Below are 24313 nucleotides of genomic sequence, written 5' to 3' on the forward strand. Positions count from 1 at the left end.
TTATGGAATAGATATAAAGGAATTTTATTAGTTCAACTTGTTTTGTTTTCTAATGCGAATTACGAGTAGTAAACAATCATGTGCCGTCAATTAGTGGCAAATTGAATATAAAGCAACCCCTAATTTGTATGTAACTTTAGTTCTTTACACAAATTAAACTTTAAGTGGTAAAACTAAATTATTACATATATAGGTAAATGGGAAATGGTTAAAACTTGACAAAAGTCGCCTGTCTACCCTGTTAATTGGATGCCCTTTAAAAAACTACATTGCTTATGAAACTCGAAGCGATGAAATGAAAGGTAACTGCCAAATGATGTTTCTTATTTGTTGGATATTGTACATATATATACAAATTAAATAAAACAATATTATTTTCAAACATAATATGTAACACCCCAACAATGCAGAATCATGAGGGTTACGTACTAAGCACAACACGACATGAAAATTAAGTAGAGACAATTTAAAATGCATTAAAAGGATTGGGAATCCATACAATTCAATTAATACAATCCCGAGATCATACAAAAATGCATAAAGAGCACGACCATCAAACGTTTACAAAAGAGAGTACAAAAGATAGCATATGATCCTAAGCATGCATAACCTATGAGCGGGAACAATGAATCACGGATCTATGATAAAGTCCAAGTCCAATCCTAGCATGCAAACAATCAATCATCATCCAATACGTCTTTGGTTTACCTGTTCACCTGAAAAGTGTACTAAAAAGTGTCAACATAAAGTTGGTGAGTTCGTAGGTTTAAGTAATAAAAATCAAGTGTTGGGATAACAACCGTTAACGATATACGAGGATTAATAACGTTCAATAACGTGGGCTCAACAACCCAATACGTGAGTATAAAGATACCCATAACGTGGATTCAACAATCCATAACGTGAGTATAAAGATACCCATAACGTGGATTCAACAATCCATAACGTGAATTTAACAACCCATAACGTGAGTATAAAGATACCCATAACGTGGATTTAACAATCCATAACGTGAGTATAAAGATACCCATAACGTAGATTCAACAATCCATAACGTGCGTTTAACAACCCATAACGTGAGTATAAAGATACCCATAACGTGGATTCAACAATCCATAACGTGAGTTTATATATGTAATAAACGTTTCAATAACACGTATCACAAGCAAACAATTAAGTAGTTATCATCTCGTTCAATATCATAATCAATTGTATCAACTGACAAGCATTTAACAAACGAGTACACTTTCCACCCCAAATAAAGTAAATGTAGGGGCTACGAAACTCACCTTAATTGGATATGCGAGCGAAGTACAAGTTATAATTGAGTTATAACGTCCAACAATCGCTTAGCGTTCACCACCTATAAACATATACATTACAAATTACGTGTCAAACCCCATCTAGGTTTTAGAAGAGTAAATCAACCTTAGAGGACAATTGGGACTTAACTCGGTTATGTCACAATCCTAAATTGTCCTATTGGTGGAACCGAATATAAACAAGGACACTTTATCACGTCGTTTTTGGAAATGACAGTGGATTTAAGGTATAAGGATTATACCATGATAAAGTAGACTCTCACACGATTCCAACGATGGGTCATACGTTAAAAACGGACTAACGATGTAAAAGTTACGAATTTCAAAATAAATTAAGTTTTTGCTGAACTGGGGGATAGATGCGGCGCACCCTTGCAAGTGCGGCGCACAAGTAGCTCAGGAAACTTACTCCAGACTTTCGTGTAGTGCACCATGGAGGAGGTGCGGCGCACCTTTGCCCAGATTAGTCCGAAATCAAGCCAAACACGAACCAAACTCAACCCAAACTCAATTTTTGACCTTGAAATCAATTTAGGAAGGTTCAAGACATGTTTTAAAGCATAAACTAACATCATTTGACATAAACAAACATAACCCACATCTTAGTTTCGATTCATAACATCATACAAATCCACATTCACCTCTAATTCAACCAAAATCCTAAATGAAACCCTAGGTTTGACTCAAATCCGATTTTGACTCGATTCAAGACCCAAAACGTTTAGATTTGACTAGAAACATGTTTAATAACATAAAAAAGGTTAAAATAAGATAGTTTTTACTTACCAAATCCTTAAAAAAGCCTTCAAATCCGATTTCGACTTAAAGGTGGAGTTTTCTTGCACTTAAAAACTTGATCTTTTGATATGGTGTTTAGTTGATGATGATGATGAAGAATTTATGATTAATTTAGATTGGATAACATTTATTGTGTCAAGAATTTAGAGGGAGAGAGTGATGATTGAAATGCATTTAAGGAGTGAGAGAAAGAGGGAAAGAGATAAGAAAGTAAAGGTGGGAGGAGTGTAAGAGTTTTGGGGGAAAATGGGTAGGGTTAGGTCTTATGGATCAATTGGGTTGGTCAAACGGTCAACGGGTCAACCCAAATACCATTTCTAGTCAAATAACAAATCGCTTTAAGTCACACAATCAACCATTAAGTCTCGCCTTGCATATAACACGTTTATTAAGTAGTCATTTAAGCTTCAACTACATCGACTAACTATATTTGGCTAGTCGATAACACGAATAAGTCAACAAGTCAAGAAATTGGAATTCCATAAATCATGATGTTATCATGGCATTTAGCCACGATTAAACACGTCAATGTACAAATCAATTAAGTCAAAATAGGCAAATGTTACGTAATAAGTAACTTTCATTATTGTCACAACGTACAAGTCGTAATTCTAACTTGAAAACTTATATAAGTTGGAAATTTGATGCAAGGTGTCCATTCGGTAAAGTTAATTATCCAAGAAAACGCGATTGAAAGACCTTGTCAAACATGCAATGTGTCAATTCATTAACGACTTTTCTTTATTTTTTTATCGACACTAATAAAGACTTGTATTAGGTATTTTCAAGTCTATGACAACTATCTATGAGGGTTTTGACACTTCAAATGAATCGTCAAACAACGACTTTGAGAATTTAAACTCGGTTACAATTATTGGTTGCAAAGTTGCAAGAGTGTAAGCATTTGTTTTTATTTTTAAAAAAACTTTAGTATGTAACATTAGTGTCACATCTTGAGTATATAGATATTTGGTAAATTATACTTAATGTTCTTCGTGGTCATTTTTTTTACTTCTCGTCATTTTTTTTTTAATTCTCGTCACATCTTGAGTATATAGATATTTGGTAAAACTCTAGATAGTCCAACAGTTCCCAACTTATAAGGTTTCATAAAAACCAAGTCTAATTCAATACTTACTATTACTACAAGATGAATATCACGTTTGAGAAAACACTTACTATTACTACAAAATGAATATCTTATATGAGTAGTACCCTTCAAAGTCTATCAGCATGACAATACATTGACGTTTTATAAGTAAAATGTACTATTTTGCTGAATTCTGTCGTTGTAGCGGCCAGCAAACTTATATTGATTAAATAAATGCTACCTACATTTTATTAAATCTCTTGACTTTTAAAAATTTTGAGAGAAGCCGACACTTCGATATATAATTTATTACTAATACGAGAGTAATTATCTGCGTGTTACGACGGTGAGATGGTAGGGGTGATAGATCATAGAGTGTGATAGGTCATGTAAGGTGATAGGTCATAGAGTGTGATAGCCAAATGTCTTAGCCGTACGGGCTCCACCCTTAGATTTAAAAATTTGTCGAAAGTATATCGAATGACATCTCTAATGAAAGAGCATGAAATTTTAAGAACACCAATATAATTTTTATGATTTATCAATGTACGGTTTTTGAGATAAAAGATTTTAAATAAATTGGGGAAATAAATGATTTATGGAGGAGAAAGGGAAAAAAAATGATTGGTTGAGATTTGAGGAGAGAGAAAGGGTAATATAGTTATTTTAGATAAATATATACATATAGAGGACATTTTGGGGAATAGTATAGATAGGGACTTTTTGCTTTATAATATGGTATAGATATAGTATTACTCTAAAAAAGAACTGTTTGGTTATTAGTAACAAGATACTAAAACAAGGTATTTACAATTTTAAATGTTTAAAAAGATTATTAGAGTGGCGGAAAATTTTACATGCACCTGTATGGCTGTATAAGTATGAAAGTCTAGTCAACCTAATAAAATAGGCTTTATAATTATATTTAAGCATAGATATAACTTATAAGAATTCAACATTTCAACTTGCAGAACAAGAACACCATACCAAGTCTGAACCATGATCAAGATTATCACTTCTTAGACAGAAATGAAAAAAGTTGCTAGTTTCACGCTTTAAGATAACATTCTCGTAAAACAAGCCAAACAAGAGGCGGTTGACTAGTACATGAATAGAGAGTAGTAGAACTAAATTTAGTTGCAAAAGCCAGACCTCTAAACAGATCACTCCCTACGCCAGTGTATCTTATGGTTATCAAACACTTGGTGGACATCTATCATCAGATGTGATTGGCTTCGATCCATCAAAGGATTGTTGTAAAACACATACAGAGATGATATTGGATAGATATGGGGCGTAAGTTACAATGCAAGAAATTGATCTGCAAAATTTTATTTTACATGAATATGATACGAAAAAGAATTCAGATACTACCCAATAAAATTGACGTACGAATATAAATCAACTCAAGCTCTTTACAGCAATGCAAAGAGGAGTTTCGGAAAAGGATTTTTGACTTTTAGTTGCAAGCTGATGATTAACAAATCTAAATGAAACCAGTATAGTCTACTAGATATAGTGAGCTTACTACTAAAAAACAGGCCTTCAGAGATTGAAAAAACAGTCGTTGTTGATAAATCAGTTACAACAGCTTAGTCGTAAAAAGTTATCCGCCTATATAAAACAAGAAAATCAGTCTCTATTTTTCGGTCTCCGAAGGCCTGTTTTTTCACATATTATGAAATGTAAATATCCACACAAAAATATAAATTAACTTACCAGGAATGACAGGAACTCATCTTTCATATCAGCAATGCCCGAAAGTATTTCCATCTTCCTCACATGCCAGAGATTACCAAGGAAATTTAAATCTGCCCCTTCTTGTTGATGCATTTTTTCATCCCTATTTTGTTTCACCAATTTCTCATACTCAGCAATTAGTAGCCTTTTTATGCATCGATCAAAAGATAAAAATTTAAAAAAGTTTAAATAGAAAAAGTAAAGGCTAGAATTTTGCATACCAAATTAAGTTGCACGGGCAGCTAAAACAAAAGGAATGTCCTGATTTAGAAAATAACATCATCAGAATAGTTGTAGCAGCAGATATTCCTATTCTTCTTAGGAGAGTAGTGTACTAAAACAAAAGTAATGCCCTGATTTGAAAAATAAGATCATCAGAATAGTTGTAGCAACAAAATATTCCTATTTTTCTTGGGAGAGTAGTCTACTAATTGAGAAGGTATCGCGTATGTAGTCTCTCATAGTTCTTTTCCCACCATCGTAAGCCATCATCTCATCCGAACACTCTAGGCCTACATAGAAACAAAATGATCTCAATCAATCTAGCATGTATAATAGCTTACCATTTTTACCACTTGGCCAATTTACATACTTTAACTCTCACTACCGCCATGTGTAATGAACTCGATATGCTACTAACGAACTTGAATTTAAATTTTTAAATAAAATGGTAATAATTACCAAAATGTGACTCTGTAGAGCTCTCTAGTGCCATCGAGCATGGTTATAAAAACTTGAAGATCATCTCGCATCATCCAAGGCACTTCCTCGTCACTCTAAATATCAACACACTTTGTCCACACCACCTCTTCATTACCATAAATGCTACATGATCCTCATATTGCTTTATCACTCGTGCCTTCATCACCATATGATGCTACCTGACCTTCATCCTCATATTGTTGTGGCTAACTCAGCACGCATCCTGGCTTTTTCTGCTAACTTTTGTATGGTAGGCCGACATAGCATAGCAACATAAACCCTTGCTCTTCTACATAGCAAAGGGTTGGGGTCATCTTCATCCAAAAGCTCGTCAAGATTATGTTTGGCTATACTAAATGTATCACTTAAGATTCAAAATGCATTGATCGTCTGCTTTCAATGCCATTTGGGACAACAAGGACCAGGCTTTGAACTAACTTCTTATAGTCAAATTCTCCATCAAGCTTTAGGACGACGTGGGTACGATCAACAAAATGATTTGCATGCGGTCCTAACCAAGACGATATCCAAGTGAAGCGTCCCGCTTCCGAAATCGTGAAAGCGATCTTTGCAAAATTAGCTTGAAAAAGCCAAGATGCATGCTTATTTGGCCGCAACAGGAGGATTAGATAACATTTATGGTGATGAAGACGTGAATGATAATGCAACACGAGGATCAGGTAGCATTTATGGTGATGAAGAGGTGGGATGGACAGAGTGTGTCGATATTTATAGTGATGAAGAAGTGTCTTGAATGATGATAATCTTCAAGTTTTTATAACCAGTTCCTTAGATGGCACTAGAGAGCTCTGTAGAATCACATTTAGGTAATTATTACCATTGTATTTAAAATTTCTATATACAAGTTCTTTAGTACAATATCGACAGAGTGGCGGTGAGAGTCAACTATGCAAATTAGGGTAAGTGATAAAGGGTAAACTATTGTACATGCTAAATTGGTTGAGATCATTTTGTTTCTACGCAATCCTAGAGTGTTGGAATAGACGATGGCTTACGATGGTGGGAAAAGAACCGTGAGAGACTACAAAAGCGATACATTCTAAATTAATACACTGCTCTCTCAAGAAAGAATAGGAATATTCTACTGTTACACCTATTCTGATTATGTTGTTTTCCAAATGAGGGCATTACTTAGTAGAAATCATCACGGCGCATTATGGTAGTGAGAACCGTTATAACCTCTACCAAGTGGGATTCCAAGGCATGAATGGAGTTTTTTAGGATGTGAGAGGTAATAAAGGGAAAAAAGTACAATTAATCGGAGGATCGAGCACATTGATGATCCAATATGACTATCCTTCATTTGAAAATGTCAAACTGAACTTTGGACCATCCTTCATAGAAATGTTACTACAAATCTAAAACAAAACTAATTACTTCATGAATGAGTAAAATAATACTTGTAATTATACAAACCTGTTGAAATACACAAAGTGGAAAGCACCCTAAGCAATTCAGTGGGTATGCTAATCATCATATATATGGTGTGTTATAAATTCACGACAAATCAACAACACTATAAATTATATTAAGTTGAAATCATTATCATATTATAAAACAATCTAACTTTTAGGAAGTTTTGTTTTTTGCTTCTAAAAAATCAAATGTGTGAATTCCTATATGATTTACAAAAGGGAAATCAAAGGGAGTGACACAAACCTGTGATTTTGATATGATAGAGAATTAGAGATAGGGGGTGGTGTGGGAGCATTAATGGAGAAGTACAATGGATTATATGGAGAGAACAAAAATCACCATAGAGTTAGGGCAACCAATATCTATCCTTTTTTTTTCTAAGCCCAACCTCATATATTTCCCAACCTTTTACTTGGGCTATTAGGTAGATGACTTGTTTGTTTTTCCATAAAACCTCTGGATATCCTCTGACCTCCTTTTCGGTCAGAGGTTCCATAAAAACATCTTGGCAACCTCAGATTCGGTAAGAGTGAAATGGCTCATGAATGACTCACACCCACAACTTCTAATTCTTATCTCTTTCTTTTATTTAGGACTTTTTTTTTCACAAGATATATATTTTTGTAATTTTGTTTCAATAGATTAGTTTCTAAATAATTAAACACAAACAAGCCGGGTTACTATCTTTCATTTCCTTAATGGAAACACACCATTTTTTCTCTGGTGTTGCTTCTTTCCCCGTAGCAAACGAAACGCATGACATCACCGCACTCAGCTTGGATGCACATTTTGATCAGCGGCCTTAACACCACTGCATGCAACCATAAACACCAATGTTGTGACCAACACAATGTACCATTTTTTGTTACACATTTTGAAAACTGCTGCTTCTTTTGTGTGTGTGTGTGTGTTTTTTATGTGTGAAGTGTAATGTACTACTAATTTATGTATAAGTGGAGAGTCAAAGAGGGTTAATGAAAGGTGGTTGTTTGGAGTAATGGTGTGACAGTGGGTTGGTGGATTATATTTATGTTTTTGTACGATGTATACGATGTAAATATTTAAGTTTTGATGATGAGTTGTCAAGTTACTTTATTTGTTCACTACTTGAGCTAGTAGCTACGATTTGAACTTGATCAGTAAAAAATGAAGTGGGGCTACTTTCCACACACACTGACACACATATATGGGACAACTTGGTTTTCATCTTACAAAATTTGTGTGAAGATTGAACATGCGTGTATAGACCATGTATAGACGTATAGTTAATAAAGTTTTGTACATGGAGTACTAAACTTACATAACCAAGAACTTCATTAATTATTTAAAGACTAATTGCAATGTTTTTGAATTTTTTTTTTTTTTTAAAGGTGAATTTCGCTTGAGAACTTCGTGTCACGATTTGACAGCGGGAGGTCTAGCATACGTTGTCTTAACCGGGTCCGCGTTAGAGAGCTCCCTCGAAGTAGAAATGTCTATTTCAAATACCCAATGGAGGGAAAACCCCCTATAATCCGCCTGAAGGCACGACGATCAATAGGGGCCTCAGACTTGAACCTGGGTATATGCAAGCCAAGCTTTCATAGAAGGACTTTCCTATGTACTTCTCAAGTCTTGAATCTAAGACCTCTTACTTATAAAGCAGGTGCTCAACCACTTGAGCTAACTAGAAGGTACAATGTTTTTAAACTTTATAAATCTATTTTAAAAAATTGACCCTAAACATTGCTGACTTATATATATATATATAGATATATATATAGATATACACACTAGTCATAGGCGATGCGACAGTGTGGTAGTGGTAGTGGCGCGATGTCGGTAGTGGCATAGTTATTAATATATGAATAATTGATATAAAAAGAGGTATTATAATTAAATTAAGAGTTGAAATATTTATGTTGTTAATAATATCATTAAGGCTATTATAGGTACATTATGTAGAGATATTTAAATTAGTGAATATAAGAGATTGCTATTTTAGATGAATCAAGTTCTTTTTTGAAAAAGTCGAAGGGTGAAATGTTTAATAAAGCAGTTAAGATTATAGAATAGATAGTATAAACAAAGGTATATACATGTTTCATGTTTTAAAATATTGTTAGAGTGGCTGACGAAGTTACATGCGGGCCTGCATAAATATGAAGTCTAGTCAACCTGATAAAATAGGCTTTATAATTAAGCATATATATAAGAATTATACATTATCATTAAACAAAGAAAAAAAACTACTGTTTGAACTTAAAATGATTGGATCAGTGACGATACGGGTTTAACTGAGACAACCATCGCATCTCCTGAATATACAGTCCAAATCTAACAAGCTTTTAACGAGCCTAAAGCGTCAATGGTTGTCCTTAAGTGAAATACATGTTTCTCTTGAGCTCAAGAAGGATAACTAGCAAGTGAGATTGGCTCACTTGTTTTGTATGCTCGAAATGAATGAATTATCATTTACTATGCATGAGGTTGATATAATAATATGAGAGATGTTATATATAAGAGAGTATGAGAGATTTGATGATATCCCATAGTGTCTATATGAATGAACATCGTAAAATGAATATGATTCATTTATTTGTGTGGTTCACCTCCTCTAGTCTCATGTTTTAGAGAAAGAGAGGTTTTTTTGTAGTGAAATATAACTCACTTGTTGTATTATGCATGAGAGAAAACATGTCAGTGAATGTAAAATCACATGTATGCATGTATGTTGAAGTAAGTGTTATTCACTAATGAGGGCAATATTTATTGGCAAAACGAATAAGTAGGTATCTATGTGATGTCACTCACTCACTTGTAATAATATAATGTATACATAAATAAGATGGGTCAAAGGGGCTCTTGCTATGCCTTTAGGCCTTAATAACATGTATGTAATCACTAACGCAAACACGGATAATAGAGATTATTTTATTTTTTTTCTGAACAGCAAAATATGTAGAGATTCATCGGCACAAATTGGTCAACAAAAACAAAAGTTGTGTTCAGGAAACCTTGTTAAGATAAAGATTTTCAAAGAGCGTTACATACTTACATTTATCAAGCAATACTCAAGTATCAAATGACTCAAAGCAAGGAATAAAGAACAAAGCATCTCATGATTGAAAGTCGACTTTAACAAGATTTGGAAGTTGCTACTTTTATCAAGAGTAAAACACGAGATCAAAGTTAACATTTTAACTTGCAGATCAAGAACACCATAGCAAGTCCAAACCATGATCAAGGTTTTCGGTTCTTAAACAGAAATGGGAAAAATTACAAGTTTCACGCTGCAAGATAACATACTAATAAAACAAGCCAAACAAGAGGTGATTGACTAGTGCATAGGGATTAGTAGAACTAGATTTAGTTGCAAAAGCCAGACCTCTAAGCAGATCAGTCCATGCGCCGACGTTTCTTAAGGTTATCAAACACTTGGCGGACATCATCAGGTGTGATTGGCTTCGATCCATCAAAGGATTGCTGTTAAACACATACAGAGATGAGATTGGATAGACACCACCCAAAAAAATTGACGAACGAAAAGAAATCAACTCAAGTTCTTTACACGAATGCAATGAGGAGTTTCGAAAAAGGTCGACTTTAGTTGCAAGCTGACGAGTAATAAATCTTAATGAAACCAATATAGTCTACAAGAAATAGTGAGCTCGGACATATTATGAAATGCAAGTATCACACAAAATAATATAATTTAACTTACCAGGAATGACTGGAGCTCATCTTTCATATCAGCAATGCCCGAAAGTATCTCCATCTTCGTCACATGCCCAAGATTACCAAGGAAATCTAAATCCGCCCCTTCTTGTTGCTGCATTTTTTCATCCCTCTTCTGTTTTGCCAATTTCTCATACTCAGCAATCGAGTCCTCCTTATCCAGCAGGAAACTAATTTTCTTTCTGGCATAGAAATCGGAACACTTACCACATCTGCACAGTGCCTCCCTCCAATTCTTTACAAGAAACATCGGTTGGCTTTTTCCCAATGTCAATTCAGTGGTTAACAGATCAACACCAAGAACACATGTATCAGATTTCTCACCAAGGATCAAACCCTTATCATCATGCACACTTTTGGAGTTGCGATCAGGCACCCCAGGATCTACATTATAAATCACTGAAGTACTACCATTTTCAGGCATTGTAGAGGATCCAGAAGCGGAAGGTGCAGTCTCCACACCTTTTTCTTTAGAAGTAGTTGCAGCAGTTTGTTGCTTATGCGGGGCACATATGATTTGAGGATACAGCTGCAGAAAAGAACAGGTGGACGAGCACATGTGGCAGATAAGATCTTCATACAGTGGTTCGCCTTCCTCGTCTCTGGGGATCTGTAACTAAATTTGAATGAAAAATCAAATATTTACAAAAGCAGTGTGATTGAAAATAGATGTATTTAACGGTGGCAATTTCAAAAGTCAAACCCTTTACTTATAAGTTCGTTACGTTTTATTTCAAGTGTCAAATGAGCGAATGAAGAATCTTGAAAGGACTTCGGATCAAAATGGTCAAAAGTGACCCAAAGTGTGTTTTAACGAGATAAAACCTCCCAAGTCATTTTATTCAGGAAAAGAAAAAGATTATTATTGTTTTGCGAAGATAATGATATCATACTTATAAAAAGACTACAAATATCAACTAAGACCTAAGAGTGTGTCAGGTTGAACCAACCGAAACTTATCCATTATGACCTGTTGGCCAACCTGCCTGGCCAGCACATTGTGATACCTCTTGTTAAACATGCACAGCGACTCTTGGCTGTAATACCATCAGATTGAAGTAATAAAAACTTGTATCATTACCGCTGCACCTATCTTGATAATCTTAATATCTTTACCATTTTATTAATTCCTAAAATGACTTTAAGTTCTGCAGAAATGAGCAGATTCTGACATGCTTAATACTTAATAATACTAACCTCATTAGTTGAGTCGGGGCCAAGATGCTCCTCATGAAACCAATCTTCACATACGCAGCACTGGATCATCTCCTCTACTGGATTCTCGGCATCTGGATCTGGATAGGGGCGGCCACAGGTACAGTATTTTCCCTTGAAATTTTGGTTGTAAGAGTTTTCTCCGTTTTCATTATCTTTGCTTGGTAAAAGTTTGCAGTAGGATACTCCAAATTTTGAATTGCCACAATCACATTTGAAATTTCTCTTGGTCCAAAGTTCTATCATCTATTACATAGCACAAAAAGAAGGCAGGGGCTTAAAATAAATATATCAGAAGCATCATGTTTAAAACAAACGATGTTTAAAAAAAATAGCTCATCGTACACCAAATGACAAGGTTATTTAATACATATAAACTTGAAATAAGAACCTCATGGCCATCATGGCAAGTCAAACAACACGCTGTGCAAACGCCAGCATTTCCTTCTGGAGTGCAAGTTAAGCACGAGAAAATTGCTTGCCTCTTCATATAACCTTTGACATAGGTGCACTCCGTTCCCTCATCGGCACCCAAAACCAAATCTGCCTCCTTTAATAAAGAGCCACAATACAAAAGTTTGTCAAAAATCATATGTAACTTGTAATCCAACATCACCAAAACATTTCCTACATTGATTGTTTAAGATAATGTGAGAAAAGCATCAAAGTTGTACATGAATCCATTGCCCTACCTTTTGGTTGTAATTCAAATAAAGTGAATAAAAGTATAGCATGTAATCACAAAAATTGCATACTTTTGATGATACTCAGCCTTGGACTAGAATGTATCAAAAACATAACTTTTCAGTTTAATACTTCAGAATGCAAGGTAAAAAAGTGCAAAGGGCGTATTTCAAATGGTAAAAATGAAGACATTGTTGATCAATATGACTGATGTTGGACAGACTAACTGCACACTTTAGAAGACTATATTACCTGTATTACTGGCTATTAGAGGGCAGAGGCAACACGTTTATACATTTCTTATTTTAGTTCAATATTGTCTTTCAATCTCTCTGGTGTAAAAGAGAAAATCAAGGTTCCCCATCAAGAAATGAAGGACCGTCAAAAGTTATCATTGGTCTTTGTAGTATAATAATATAATTCTAAGTTTTTAATGAAATTAAGCCGTTAAAAAAATAGATAGTGCTAATATAATACGAAGACATTTTCTGGTTTGTGTGACAAAGAAGTTTACTATATCCAAGATAAAGTTCCTAGATTCATCCTTGAATTAGATGTAACTTTGCTTTTATACAGTGGCACCCCAAATCACAAAGCAATAGCATTGCCCAATACCTTCAAAATCACAAGTTAAAAACATGATGAGATGTATCGGTAGCCCACAATGTAAACTTATAAGAGGCTTAGGGCCCGTTTTGGTTGTAAAAATATAAAAATTTTGAAAACACATTCTAATTATAAAATGCTATATATATATATTTTTTTTTCATTTTTGAAAACTAGAAAACATGTTAAAGACATGAGGGGAGAGGGAGGGGGGAGGGGAGATGGAAAATGGAAAACAATAACAAGATGTTTTCAAGTTTTCCATTGAAAAATGGAAAGCATTGTTTTTTGTTTTCTTGGGGAATTGTTTAGAAAAAACCACGATTAGGGCGCATATTCTGTTTTCCATGTTTTTCTTGGATAGCCAAAATGGAAAACAAGGGGTGTTTTCTGCAACTAAACGCACACTTAGAGTTAGTTCTATTCTTATACCAATGCCATACGGATTGTTACAAACTTCACTTAAACTCGTGTTGTCCTTACAATGTCTACACACCCCACAAGCATTAACGTACTACTCATATCATTTATTAACACCCCAACGCTAAAGTTATAGTGATATAGTCTATCCGAGTACCTTCAAATCAAAACTTAAAACTATGGTTAAAAATATATATTAGTAACCCAACATAACGAGTCGTAAGGGGCTCAAACTTCTAAATCTTGTATCACCACCAAACCAAGTAGTTTAGATATTAAAATACTCCTATATATATATATATATAGTTAATAATATTTGAGAAATGTCACACAAGTCACCAAATTTTCTAATTAATCAATCTATTTTCAACCATACCAAACCATATAACCATTCAAAATTCATAATATAATTATTTAAATAAATAGTTGAATTAAATTAAAAAAGAGACTTACAAGTTCCTGATCATCAACTTCCTTAAGAAACTCAGTGAGTGAAACAGTTTCCTCAGGTTCTTCTTCAAAAGCATCAGCCATTTTTTTTTCTTTTTCTTTAATATACTTTTTTATTTTGATTTGATTGCCCCAAACAAACCCTAAAAAAGGTGATTAAGAGAAAATGATGATGGATGATTTGAATTTCATCATAGAGTAATATATATAGCTAACAAAAGGAAGAATAACTGAGATTTCGTGGATTTTAAGATAACCAGTATAAGCGTGTAGATATAGATATAGATATAGATGGATGTGTATGTAGAGGAGAAAAAAAATTAGGGCTTAATCAATAGCAAAAGGGGGTAAAATTGGCAATTTTCCCGCCATAAATAGAACCCTCGATCCCAAAAAGTCTTGATCTTATTTTTGGTCATGTTTATACAGCTTAAAAATTAATGGGTTGATAAAAATAAAACTTTACCCATTAACTTAGACGAGCATCGTGCCTGCACCATGCAGCGGTGAGTCATCACAGAGTCGGCAGTAGCGACATCTATTGGTGTAGGTAAAGTATTTAATTTAAAGGAGTTGGTAGAGATTTTTCTAATACAATAGACTAATGGTATAATTTAAAATTAAGGGTTATTGTTGATTTAATTCATTAAGGGTATTTTGGTCAATTCGTATGTCTCATCTAACTTTTTAACATAGAGGTTATAATTTTTATATAGTAGTATAGAAGTATAGATATAGATAAAATGTTTTTTCTATTATTAAATATTGATATAACTATTTATTTATTACTTAAATAATACAGATTTTATTTATTTGTTTATTTGTTCACCGTCAACACTTAATGATCAAAAATATATTGGACTATGATGCGTTATCAACCCAAACATATGTTACGACCGATTTAGAAAAAACATATTTCACTGGTTAAAATTGAAATAACATTTCATAATAAATGTAATTGATGACTTCCTAAAAACATCTAAATTTCATTATATTATAAATCAATTTAATAAAAGAAAAAAAAGAGAAAAGTATAACCTCAACTAATACATGTAGCCAAAGGATGATGATGATTGACGATTAGTTCTGAATTATCTAACACGTGTGTATATTTAAATTATGTTTTTATTTGTTAGCATAATATTTAAAAAGTAAAATAAACTAGAAAAATAATTTTCATTTATTAAGGATAATAATTACTTTTCAGTTATTAAAAAGTGTAGTATATATTATTGAAAATCTTGTATTATTATATAATTAAATAAATTGAAAGAAAAAACAATTTAATTTCTATCACATATCTATATGTCTTAAGTTATTAAAAGATATATTATGATTCTATTCCTAGAATAAAATTATGTGGTACAAAAATTTTGCACTTCTCATTTTTTGAGATAAAATATTCAATCGGGTATTTTTATCTTAGGTTAGTTTTAATTACTAAAGTATTTTCGGGTGAACAGTTAGATGATAGTACCCTTTGATAACTAACTAGCATCATATTTGCACAACTGCGGTGGTGAGATGAGAGCGACAACGTCAAATGATGTAGTTAAATATGTAAATATGTTTGATTTAAAAGGATAATAGATATATATTATAATATAACGAAGTGATGATGTAATTTAATAATTAAAGTTTGGTATTGATGTAATTAGTTGAGAGTAATTTAGTCAATTCATATGTTTCATTTTATTTAACTTTTAAACTTAGGTTAAATTATTTTTACAAGGTAATATTTATATAGTTAAAAGATAGAAAAAGTTTTGGTGGATCTAGTAGATTGTGCCTTGCAAGCCTAATAACTTTTGAACAACTGAAAAGAACATCCTACATGCTACAGGGATCTATAGGCTATCGGTATTCTATTTTTCGAACTTAAATAATAGTACTAGAGTGCTAAGCAGAATTTCTCTTAAAGAGAAATGATCACAAATCGTCCCTGTGGTTTGCTCGATTCGCGTTTTCGTCCCTGAACTTTTTTTTTATAACTAAGTGTCCCTGAGCTTTTCCATTTCATTGTCTGACGTCCCTTCTACAAACGGCCGTCTCTTTTTAACCGTTAAGCCCCTCACGTGATTGCCACGTGAGGGTAAAATCATCCAGCTACATTAAAAACAAACCACAGGGACCATTTCTCCTTCCCTTTCTATCTCAACAACCACCACCACAAGTCCACCACTGACCTACACCCACCACTGCACAATCACCGGTTCCTGTTCATTACCATCACCACACAAAGTCTTCTAAAAAAGAAAAGGAATTAATTACAAGGACTAATGCAAGGTTTCTTTTTCTTTTCTCCTGGAACAAATATGAAATAAATTATGGGGGTTATCCAAAAAAAAAAAAAAATTTGGTTGAAAGAAACTGATTTATGTGATCCAAACATCAGTGGACGATTTGTGTCATCTTCAAACAATAGATCCACAAAGAATATACATACCTCTTAATCTATAAAGAATACACAGACTTGAAACAAGAGCTATCAGGATAGATGACCAATACCATGCTCTCTTTTTAGGCAAGTTTCAAGATTTTCTCATTTTGATATAATATATTTGTGAAAGGAGTGGAAATAATTTGTAATTGAAATTCTTGGTCAACAATGGTGGGGTTGAGGAAAAATAATTGGTGTTATCAGTATTTATATTGATGTTGGGCCAACTGGGCTTGCTTTCCAACGATTTCTAGAAAAAGATTTGACATAGAAAGAAAGCTATGTATATACCACTGTTGAGAAATGAAAGATTAGAGATTAGTTGTATGAAATTTTGGGATGGATTTTCGGTGGGTGTTGAAATAGAAAGGGAAGGAGAAATGGTCCTTGTGGTTTGTTTTTAATGTAGCTAGACGATTTTACCCTCATGTGACAATCACGTGAGGGGCTTAACGGCTAAAAGAGACGGTCATTTGTAGAAGGGACGTCTGGCAACGAAATGAAAAAGCTCAGGGACACTTAGTGATAAAAAAAAAGTTCAGAGACGAAAACACGAATCGAGCAAACCACAGGGACGATTTGTGATAATTTCTCTTCTCTTAATATTTTTACAATAGAGTAACCTAAACAATCCTTGACCATAATCTTCAACAAATCCTTTATATGCGAAAACTAGCTAAAAACTCATTATGCTGCAAGACTGTTTGACTTAAAATTGCAATACCAATGACATGGTGTACGACTATTTGGAAGAACACAAAAGGAACCGTTTAGGATTAAAACAAACTAAAAACAAGAACGAGATAAGGAAATAGAATTTTTTTTTTTTTTCCCAATTGAACACCAAGTTGGGATAACTAAAAGGGCATAATTCATTCGATCAACACATATGACGATTGAACTCATGATCTTTCTATTATTAATATGTTATTGAGTAAGTATATCACATCAACCATTTGAACCAGAGTCAATTTTAAAAATTTACAAATAAATTCCCTGTTTGAAACCATCTGCTATCCTGATCGATATTGCTTATGATTTACAACTTGTGTAAAATTGCAAATCGGCCAACCAATATTTCATTTCCACTTATTATGCCATATGGATTTGTAAGGCAATTAGTTCAACTACGTGATGTTAGGAGGCATTTGATATGTCATTGTCATTTGTCAACTAATTGGATATGCAATTTTTATTTGCTAAAATTAAATAATCAATTGTTAAATAAACAGTGAGTCAGTGACCAATGTTATTCTCATGAAATCCATTAATATAAACACACTTAACAAAATTTAAACACCAAATATCGTATGTATATCAGACAATATCAGTATATGACATAGGATATGGCTATTAGGCTTTATGTGTGTCTTCCATCTAATAGGACAACTTTTTTATGGTTTCTATTTTTTATTCTAGGATGTTATAAGTAAAACTTATTATTGCTTTCCCAAAACAAACCATAATGTTACGGACTTACGATAATAATAAAACATGATTGATAATTTTGTTTGTTTATTTTTGGAAATGTCACTTTTTGTTTTATTATTATTATATATTGGATCAATGGATTTTGTTGGTTTTATTTAATCGGAACAGTGTTTTTTCTTAAAGGCTGAGCGGATAAATGGCTAACACGCTCAATTTTGATGCGCCCACGCTAGATTCGATAACCCCCTCATCACATTTGCATGTGACAAGATTTGAACCTATAACCCCTTAGGAAGAAACCATAAAATGGAAAACTCCATAACCACTAGGCTATCACCCTAATGGCTAATCGGAACAGTGTTAACACTCCAAATAATATTTCTTCTACCAAATGTTGTCGGTATGCATCTGTCCATGTCGTACTTCGCATTATTTTATAGGGTTTTCGTTTTTCAATTATGTGACTATAATTTAAGAGAATCAAATATAGTTTAGTGATAGAAACTGTCTTAATTATTTTAAATAAAATTCAAGAAAAAGCCATGAAAATGTCCGGGTTTTTTTTCTCTCCATATATCACAGTCAAACACTTCACTTTCATGATAACCTAATGTCATCTCTTCAATTTTTTAAAACTTAAATGAACAACTACATATATTCATCTAAATTTCAAAAGACAAATATACAAAATTAGTTTAATGATTTTATATTTTATACTGTAGTAAGTTGCGACTTGCGGGTTCCTTGTAACAAAACAACCTAAGTAGCTCCCTACTAACATGATTTAATATTTATGGCCTATAACAAATTAATCAATTTGTACCCAATATGTTGAAAAAGGAAAAAATTACATGTCGACGGCTATGGAATGCCTTTAAAATATTGATAAAACTTCATAAAACCAACTAGTTTCTACTTTCTAGTAATGTAACTATGTAAGAATAAGTTTGTATTTTTAAAGCATAAATAAACACATACATACATATTATTCGAACAATGACTTTAAATTAATACTTTAGCTACAAGCATGTTTCCACTTTCAGCCGTCCACCATGTGTATAGAAATTTGTACGCATATTTTTTTCCTTATAAAATCAACCATCAGTCCATCATTATCATTTTTGTTATTATCTTCTTTTTTATAAACCAAATATAAACTCCATAGAAAACAAATGTATATAATAAATTTACCAAACAAAAGAATATAGAATACGAAGTACATTTTTGAGCGCGTGGAATGAGATGCCACAACACACAAAAGTCACACACACTCATCAAATATATGAACACAACCACATATGCTAAATTCACTTTAATTTCCTAATGGAAACCCAACAAAGTTTACTCCTTATTTTCTTGGTTTTTTTGTTTGTTGAATCCATCTATGGTTCTGGCCATGATGAGTGCAGTCCAACCTTCTGTAGCCTCACCGGACCGCAAATCCGGTTCCCTTTTCGGCTCCGGGGCCGACAACCTTCTCACTGTGGATTCCCTGGCTTTGATCTTTCTTGTAACAAAAAAAATCAAACACTTTTCACTCTTCCATCCAATCATTCTTTAGTTGTCAATCATATTTCCTATGCTTCCCAGGTTCACTTTTTTATATATATATCTATCTATATCTATATATCCTATATATACATATAAGTGACAATGATCATAAGTACAAATTATATCCTATGTTACGTAAATATTGTGACAGTATCCTTATTTGCTAGTCAAATGCTCATATATATATATATATATAATATAAAACATCATTTTGATGCATTAAAAGTCCATAAAACTAATATAGTGCATAACTAATTATCATTAATTAAGTGTTTAACAACACATTGATCCGTCAAAATCGAAAAAATCATGTTTTTTGGTGGATGCATCATTTTGAAGAATATGCATCCAAGATGGATGCACAAAACAAAAAACATGATTTTCTTGATTTTGACAGGCCAATGTGTTGTTATACACTTAAATAATGATAATTAGTTATGCACTATGTTAGTTTTATGGACTTTTAATGCATCAAAATGATGTTTTTTAAGTGTTCTCACCGTTCTTATTTTAAAACTGTTCTTATTTGATTGTCCCCCTATATATATCCTAATATATACATAAGTGACAATGATCATAAGTACAAATTATATGCCTTCCAAAAAAAAGTACAAATTATATCGTATGTAGCATAAATAATATTGTGACAGTAAGCTTATTTGCTAAATTTCTAGTCAAATGTTCATATATCATTTTAGCGACGTATGGATGAATCTCAGTGCAACGTGACAGGATGTTAGATATAAACATATATGTATTTATATTATGTGACAGGTGATCAGTATTGATCCGGACTTCTGCAGGATTGAAAGGATCAGGGACATAACATTAGCTGGGACCCCATTTGATTTCAGTATAGAAGATAGATACACTTTTGTCAACTGTTCGTCTCAAGTTAGTGAGTTCAGTTTCCAGACAATGCCACTTTGGTTTCCTTGTTTAGGAAGTGTGAATCATTCAGTGTTTGCTGTGCGAACCGATTGGATTCCTATTGGTGATATACCCGAGAGTTGTGAGAATATAAAGACGGTTTCAGTTCCAGTTAGGAGATTTGATGATATTAGGAGGCAGTTGACTCTGATGTGGTTTAGACCGTATTGTAGACCGTGTGAACTTGATGGTACAACTTGTGGATTGAAGAATGATGATGGCGAGACTGCTTGTTTTGGTTCTTCTTCTGATGGTTAGTTCCTATTTCCAATTTCTTTTCTTTTTTTTTACTGTATATGTTTTTTAGGGAATATGTTGCGTACTTCTAGCAGTATATAAGTTTTGTGTGCACAACGTACCTGCCTACTTGATAGTGCATAATAGAGAGAACTTATTTTTGTTTAGGTAAATACCTGTATGATCTTATATGGAAGGATACATGTTCATTGTTGTTGTTCTGGCCAGTAAAGTTAGGTTCATTTGTCAAAGATTCATTGTTGCTGCTTGTCTTTATTCAGTTCTTACAAGTATTGCTTTTGGCTCATATTTCTATTTTAAGACATAGGAAGGATAAGGTAAAATATGACTAATAGTAACATAAAAATCATAGAAACAGCAGGACTTTAGTGCGTATGTTTTAGTGATAGTTTGTTTTTCTCGTCTTCGTTTTAGTGTAAAAGTCATTCATTCAATGTTTAAGTTACTGAAATGAAGGTGAGTTTAGAAATGGTCATATACAAATGAAATAGTTCAATACATATGCTTCAAAGTTCAAACTTGCTCATAGTCAGAAATTCTTTTCTTTTTTTGTGGGTTATTACTAACTCCAATTTGAATATAATTATTTCCTTATTCAACATTCAAACAACATATATGTGGTCAGTGATTGTTTTCAAGATCTAAAGTTACTTGTCAAACTACAGTCATACCATGGAACATTGACTATTGAACTCTATTATGGAATTAGAATTTCTGACTTAACTTCAATTATAAAGATTTGTATTTACTGCTTGAACTTTAGTTCATTGACTGCAAAATTTACATTAAATACGAAACAAACAAACTGGATCCTAAAGAAAAAGTATCTAAGTATTTAACCTATTCCTACTTTACCTTCCTAAAGGCGAGGAAGAACAAACCCACTACTTTTGACTCATTATCAAACATGTGAAGCAAAAGAAATAAATAAGTGAACTACAATACGCTAAATCTGTGAACTGATTCATAACTTCCACCCATGACCCATTCACTTGCAGAGCTGCTGACCCATACCAATGTGACCCATGAATGAACCCGATTGAACCAACACTACTGACCACACTGAATGCTCCCATAAATGATGCATACAAAGCCATTTTAATAGTTATATTACTCGTAGTCCAACACTCAAAATTAAATGGTACATCTAATTGAATCGTTAGTCAATGTTGAATTATTCCAGCTCTCATGGAACCATTTTTCTCCTAGTCCAAAACTCCAAATTAAAGTCCTTAACTTTGACCATTTTGAACCCCATTAGGACCTCTTGCACTATCTTCATATTATTATTTTTTTTAATTACTGTAATAGTTTTCTGGTTAAATTGAAAGTATTAAGCGGTTATTACATAAAAAGATAATAAAGCTTACTGGTTTTGCTTTGAAATTCGTAACTCAATGCGTTTCACTTGTAAAAAAAAAAAAGATTGAAACTTTCAAATTGTTGAATACTTGAAAGCTCGATTCAACATGATGGATTTGTCAGTAACTTTGACCACGTAGATTTTTTTTATATAGCACGGGACAAGTGTGATGTTGATGTGATATATGAAAACCGGCTAACTTACAAGATTAAGCAAATGGGTGAATTCAACATTCAAGTGTATTTCAGCTGTTATTCCATACTTTATAATGCAAAGATATCCCCTATAAGATGTGAGAAGTTTTCATGTTGTTCTTATTTTGCTTGCGGATCTATGTGTAGGTATTCCAAGGGGTACCAAGTATGGTCTAAGCATAGGTATCGGTGTACCTGCACTTGTATGCATCATTGGGATCATATGCTACATTTCTGGCAGAGCGAGGAACTACAATCACCGTCAGCGCCAAAGCATTGACCTGTTCTCTATAGCAATTACCCCACAGCCACCAACAACAACCGGCCTAGATGGTCCCACAATCGCGTCCTATCCAAAAACCGTGTTGGGAGAGAGTTGTAGATTGGCCAAAGATGATGGCACTTGCCCTATATGCCTTTCAGACTACAAACCTAAAGAGGAAGTTAGGACCATCCCGGAATGTAATCACTATTTTCATGCAGAATGTATAGACGAGTGGCTCAAGTTAAATGCAACTTGTCCAATATGCAGAAACTCACCTGAAACTTCGTCGTTGGTTACACCTTGCTCTTCAATGTCATCAAATTCCTCAAACACAACTACTCAATCATAAAATTTTGATTCGTCGTTTGTGTATATTTTAATGTATTACAACAAGAGTTTTAACATTGTAGGATGTAGAGGAATCGCCATACACGCTCCATGGGATACGATAGGAATTGATAGCTATTTGAGATTTGTATCACTTGTATGTATAATAAATTTACACACAGAACATCATTGAGTATGCATATATGGGTAAACTCATGGTTTACTTATGATGTTAGACCTTATAAAGTCATTTTTTAATCAAAGTTTACAAATGATGAATGGATATATTATCTACATATATGGTGTTGCACTATTGTGACTGAAGTGTTTGTTTTGGATTCTGAGGTCCATTTTTTGGGCCCATGGCAAGTGTAAGCAACACATGTGACTTCTTGTGTTGATTTGATAAGCCAGGTAGGTATATTATCTGTCTCTTATTAGTTATGATCGAACTTCGTCATAGTAGGCTTGGCTCTTGTTGATGATTAACGGGCGTCGAACCTAATCCCAACTTATAAACTGCATACGAGTTTATTTATTTACCTTTTTTGAAACAAAGTCATCAATTTCAAGACTAAACAAGTAAAGGTGTATTCAATCAAATCAAGGGTAACTTACTAGTTTTGTGAGAGAAATAATTTATTTTGTATTGTATGTATAACAATAACGTAATCCAATCCTGTGAAAGACAGGATATGTAGGAGGTAACATGTATATAGCATTACAATCATAACTTTAGTCCTCTACGTAGTCAGAGAGCTTCTGTAACTTTGTATGATAAAATAAAATAAAATAAAAATATAAGGGTGGGGATTGTATGTTGGATATGTACGGGTCAAAAATTGGTCTGACCCGTCTTGTACGAACTCATGACCCGCAGATGAACCAAAATGGGAATAGTCACCTGGCCCGTTACCCTCTCAGACGGGTCAGTTCAGGTTGGGTTCAAGCGAGTTTCGGTTTTTTTTACTTTTTTTTTTACTTTAAAGGGTGAATATGCATTATCTAAAAAAAAAAGTATTTACAATCAAATACCAATGCAATGGTAATGTCCATGCACAATACAATCTAAACTACTTCTACTCGACCTGCAACACATAAACCCACAAAATACACAAGAATTAGACAACAATACAAGGACTACAAATCCATCCTAGTGTTAGAAAGGGACCAAGAAGTGTCATTTTGCACCACTCTCTATTCCCAACAAGGGAGTTTTGGTTAGGTTCTCACTTCTCATGTTTAAGGGATTTTTGTTCATTCATATGTCAAAAATCAGCGTACCCGGTCCGGCCCGAAACTCGAAAGTTCACCAAAACAGGAACATGACCCGGCTCGTTACGCACTTGTACAGTTCGGATCGGGTTTAGGTG

General features: G+C 33.5%; 3 protein-coding genes and 2 long non-coding RNA genes across 12 annotated transcripts; 1 reads left to right on the forward strand and 4 right to left on the reverse strand.

Annotated features, from left to right (window-relative positions):
- Positions 1 to 686: 686 nt before the first annotated feature.
- Positions 687 to 2261, reverse strand: LOC122599017. The gene is made up of 3 exons (XR_006323842.1): positions 2109 to 2261; positions 1290 to 1363; positions 687 to 716 (listed from the first exon to the last, which is right to left on the reverse strand). It is a non-coding gene; the product is annotated as an uncharacterized LOC122599017 (long non-coding RNA).
- A 1949-nt stretch (positions 2262 to 4210) lies between these two features.
- Positions 4211 to 8005, reverse strand: LOC122599001. Of its 7 annotated transcripts, XM_043771448.1 has the most exons (6): positions 7333 to 8005; positions 5632 to 7031; positions 5379 to 5462; positions 5172 to 5211; positions 4930 to 5095; positions 4211 to 4531 (listed from the first exon to the last, which is right to left on the reverse strand). In XM_043771448.1, exons 2-6 carry the CDS (start codon positions 5663 to 5665, stop codon positions 4454 to 4456), a joined length of 402 nt encoding a protein of 133 aa, XP_043627383.1. In that variant the 5' UTR covers positions 5666 to 7031; positions 7333 to 8005; the 3' UTR covers positions 4211 to 4453. The 7 variants fall into 7 exon arrangements, 2 of the variants coding, with proteins under 2 accessions (XP_043627383.1, XP_043627384.1); XR_006323823.1 differs by lacking the exons at positions 5379 to 5462; positions 7333 to 8005 and having other exon boundaries at positions 4930 to 5053; positions 5172 to 5303; positions 6805 to 7221; XR_006323822.1 differs by lacking the exon at positions 7333 to 8005 and having other exon boundaries at positions 4930 to 5053; positions 5172 to 5303; positions 5379 to 7221.
- Positions 8006 to 10168: 2163 nt separating this feature from the next.
- LOC122602299 (putative E3 ubiquitin-protein ligase UBR7) lies at positions 10169 to 14492 on the reverse strand. Of its 2 annotated transcripts, none has more exons than XM_043775003.1 (5): positions 14185 to 14492; positions 12413 to 12571; positions 12004 to 12267; positions 10793 to 11422; positions 10169 to 10554 (listed from the first exon to the last, which is right to left on the reverse strand). In XM_043775003.1, exons 1-5 carry the CDS (start codon positions 14263 to 14265, stop codon positions 10468 to 10470), a joined length of 1221 nt encoding a protein of 406 aa, XP_043630938.1. In that variant the 5' UTR covers positions 14266 to 14492; the 3' UTR covers positions 10169 to 10467. The 2 variants fall into 2 exon arrangements, with proteins under 2 accessions (XP_043630938.1, XP_043630937.1); XM_043775002.1 differs by having other exon boundaries at positions 10793 to 11416; positions 14185 to 14324.
- A 1444-nt stretch (positions 14493 to 15936) lies between these two features.
- Positions 15937 to 16932, reverse strand: LOC122602300. The gene is made up of 2 exons (XR_006324204.1): positions 16628 to 16932; positions 15937 to 16485 (listed from the first exon to the last, which is right to left on the reverse strand). It is a non-coding gene; the product is annotated as an uncharacterized LOC122602300 (long non-coding RNA).
- A 2356-nt stretch (positions 16933 to 19288) lies between these two features.
- LOC122600151 (putative RING-H2 finger protein ATL21A) lies at positions 19289 to 23236 on the forward strand. Its single transcript, XM_043772818.1, has 3 exons — positions 19289 to 19642; positions 20378 to 20786; positions 22496 to 23236. The coding sequence occupies exons 1-3, from the start codon at positions 19376 to 19378 to the stop codon at positions 22960 to 22962; spliced, it is 1143 nt and encodes a 380-aa protein (XP_043628753.1). The 5' UTR covers positions 19289 to 19375; the 3' UTR covers positions 22963 to 23236.
- The last annotated feature ends 1077 nt before the right edge of the window (positions 23237 to 24313 follow it).

The sequence above is a fragment of the Erigeron canadensis genome, chromosome 5 (genome assembly GCF_010389155.1).
Source record: "Erigeron canadensis isolate Cc75 chromosome 5, C_canadensis_v1, whole genome shotgun sequence".
NCBI classification, from domain to species: domain Eukaryota; kingdom Viridiplantae; phylum Streptophyta; class Magnoliopsida; order Asterales; family Asteraceae; genus Erigeron; species Erigeron canadensis.

Bases quoted from the DNA above. Each gene is read 5' to 3' on its own strand.
- LOC122600151 (XM_043772818.1), top strand. From the start codon at position 19,376: ATGGAAACCCAACAAAGTTTACTCCTTATTTTCTTGGTTTTTTTGTTT. The intron at 19,643-20,377 runs GTTCACTTTTTT...ATTATGTGACAG, and splicing joins ATATTTCCTATGCTTCCCAG to GTGATCAGTATTGATCCGGA. The intron at 20,787-22,495 runs GTTAGTTCCTAT...ATCTATGTGTAG, and splicing joins TTTTGGTTCTTCTTCTGATG to GTATTCCAAGGGGTACCAAG.
- LOC122602299 (XM_043775003.1), bottom strand. From the start codon at position 14,265: ATGGCTGATGCTTTTGAAGAAGAACCTGAGGAAACTGTTTCACTCACT. The intron at 12,572-14,184 runs GTAAGTCTCTTT...TCTTTATTAAAG, and splicing joins AAGTTGATGATCAGGAACTT to GAGGCAGATTTGGTTTTGGG. The intron at 12,268-12,412 runs GTTCTTATTTCA...GCTATGTAATAG, and splicing joins CTTGCCATGATGGCCATGAG to ATGATAGAACTTTGGACCAA.
- LOC122599001 (XM_043771448.1), bottom strand. From the start codon at position 5,665: ATGGCACTAGAGAGCTCTACAGAGTCACATTTTG. The intron at 5,096-5,171 runs GTATGCAAAATT...ATGCATAAAAAG, and splicing joins TGCCCGTGCAACTTAATTTG to GCTACTAATTGCTGAGTATG. The intron at 4,532-4,929 runs GTAAGTTAATTT...AAAATTTTGCAG, and splicing joins ATGAGTTCCTGTCATTCCTG to ATCAATTTCTTGCATTGTAA.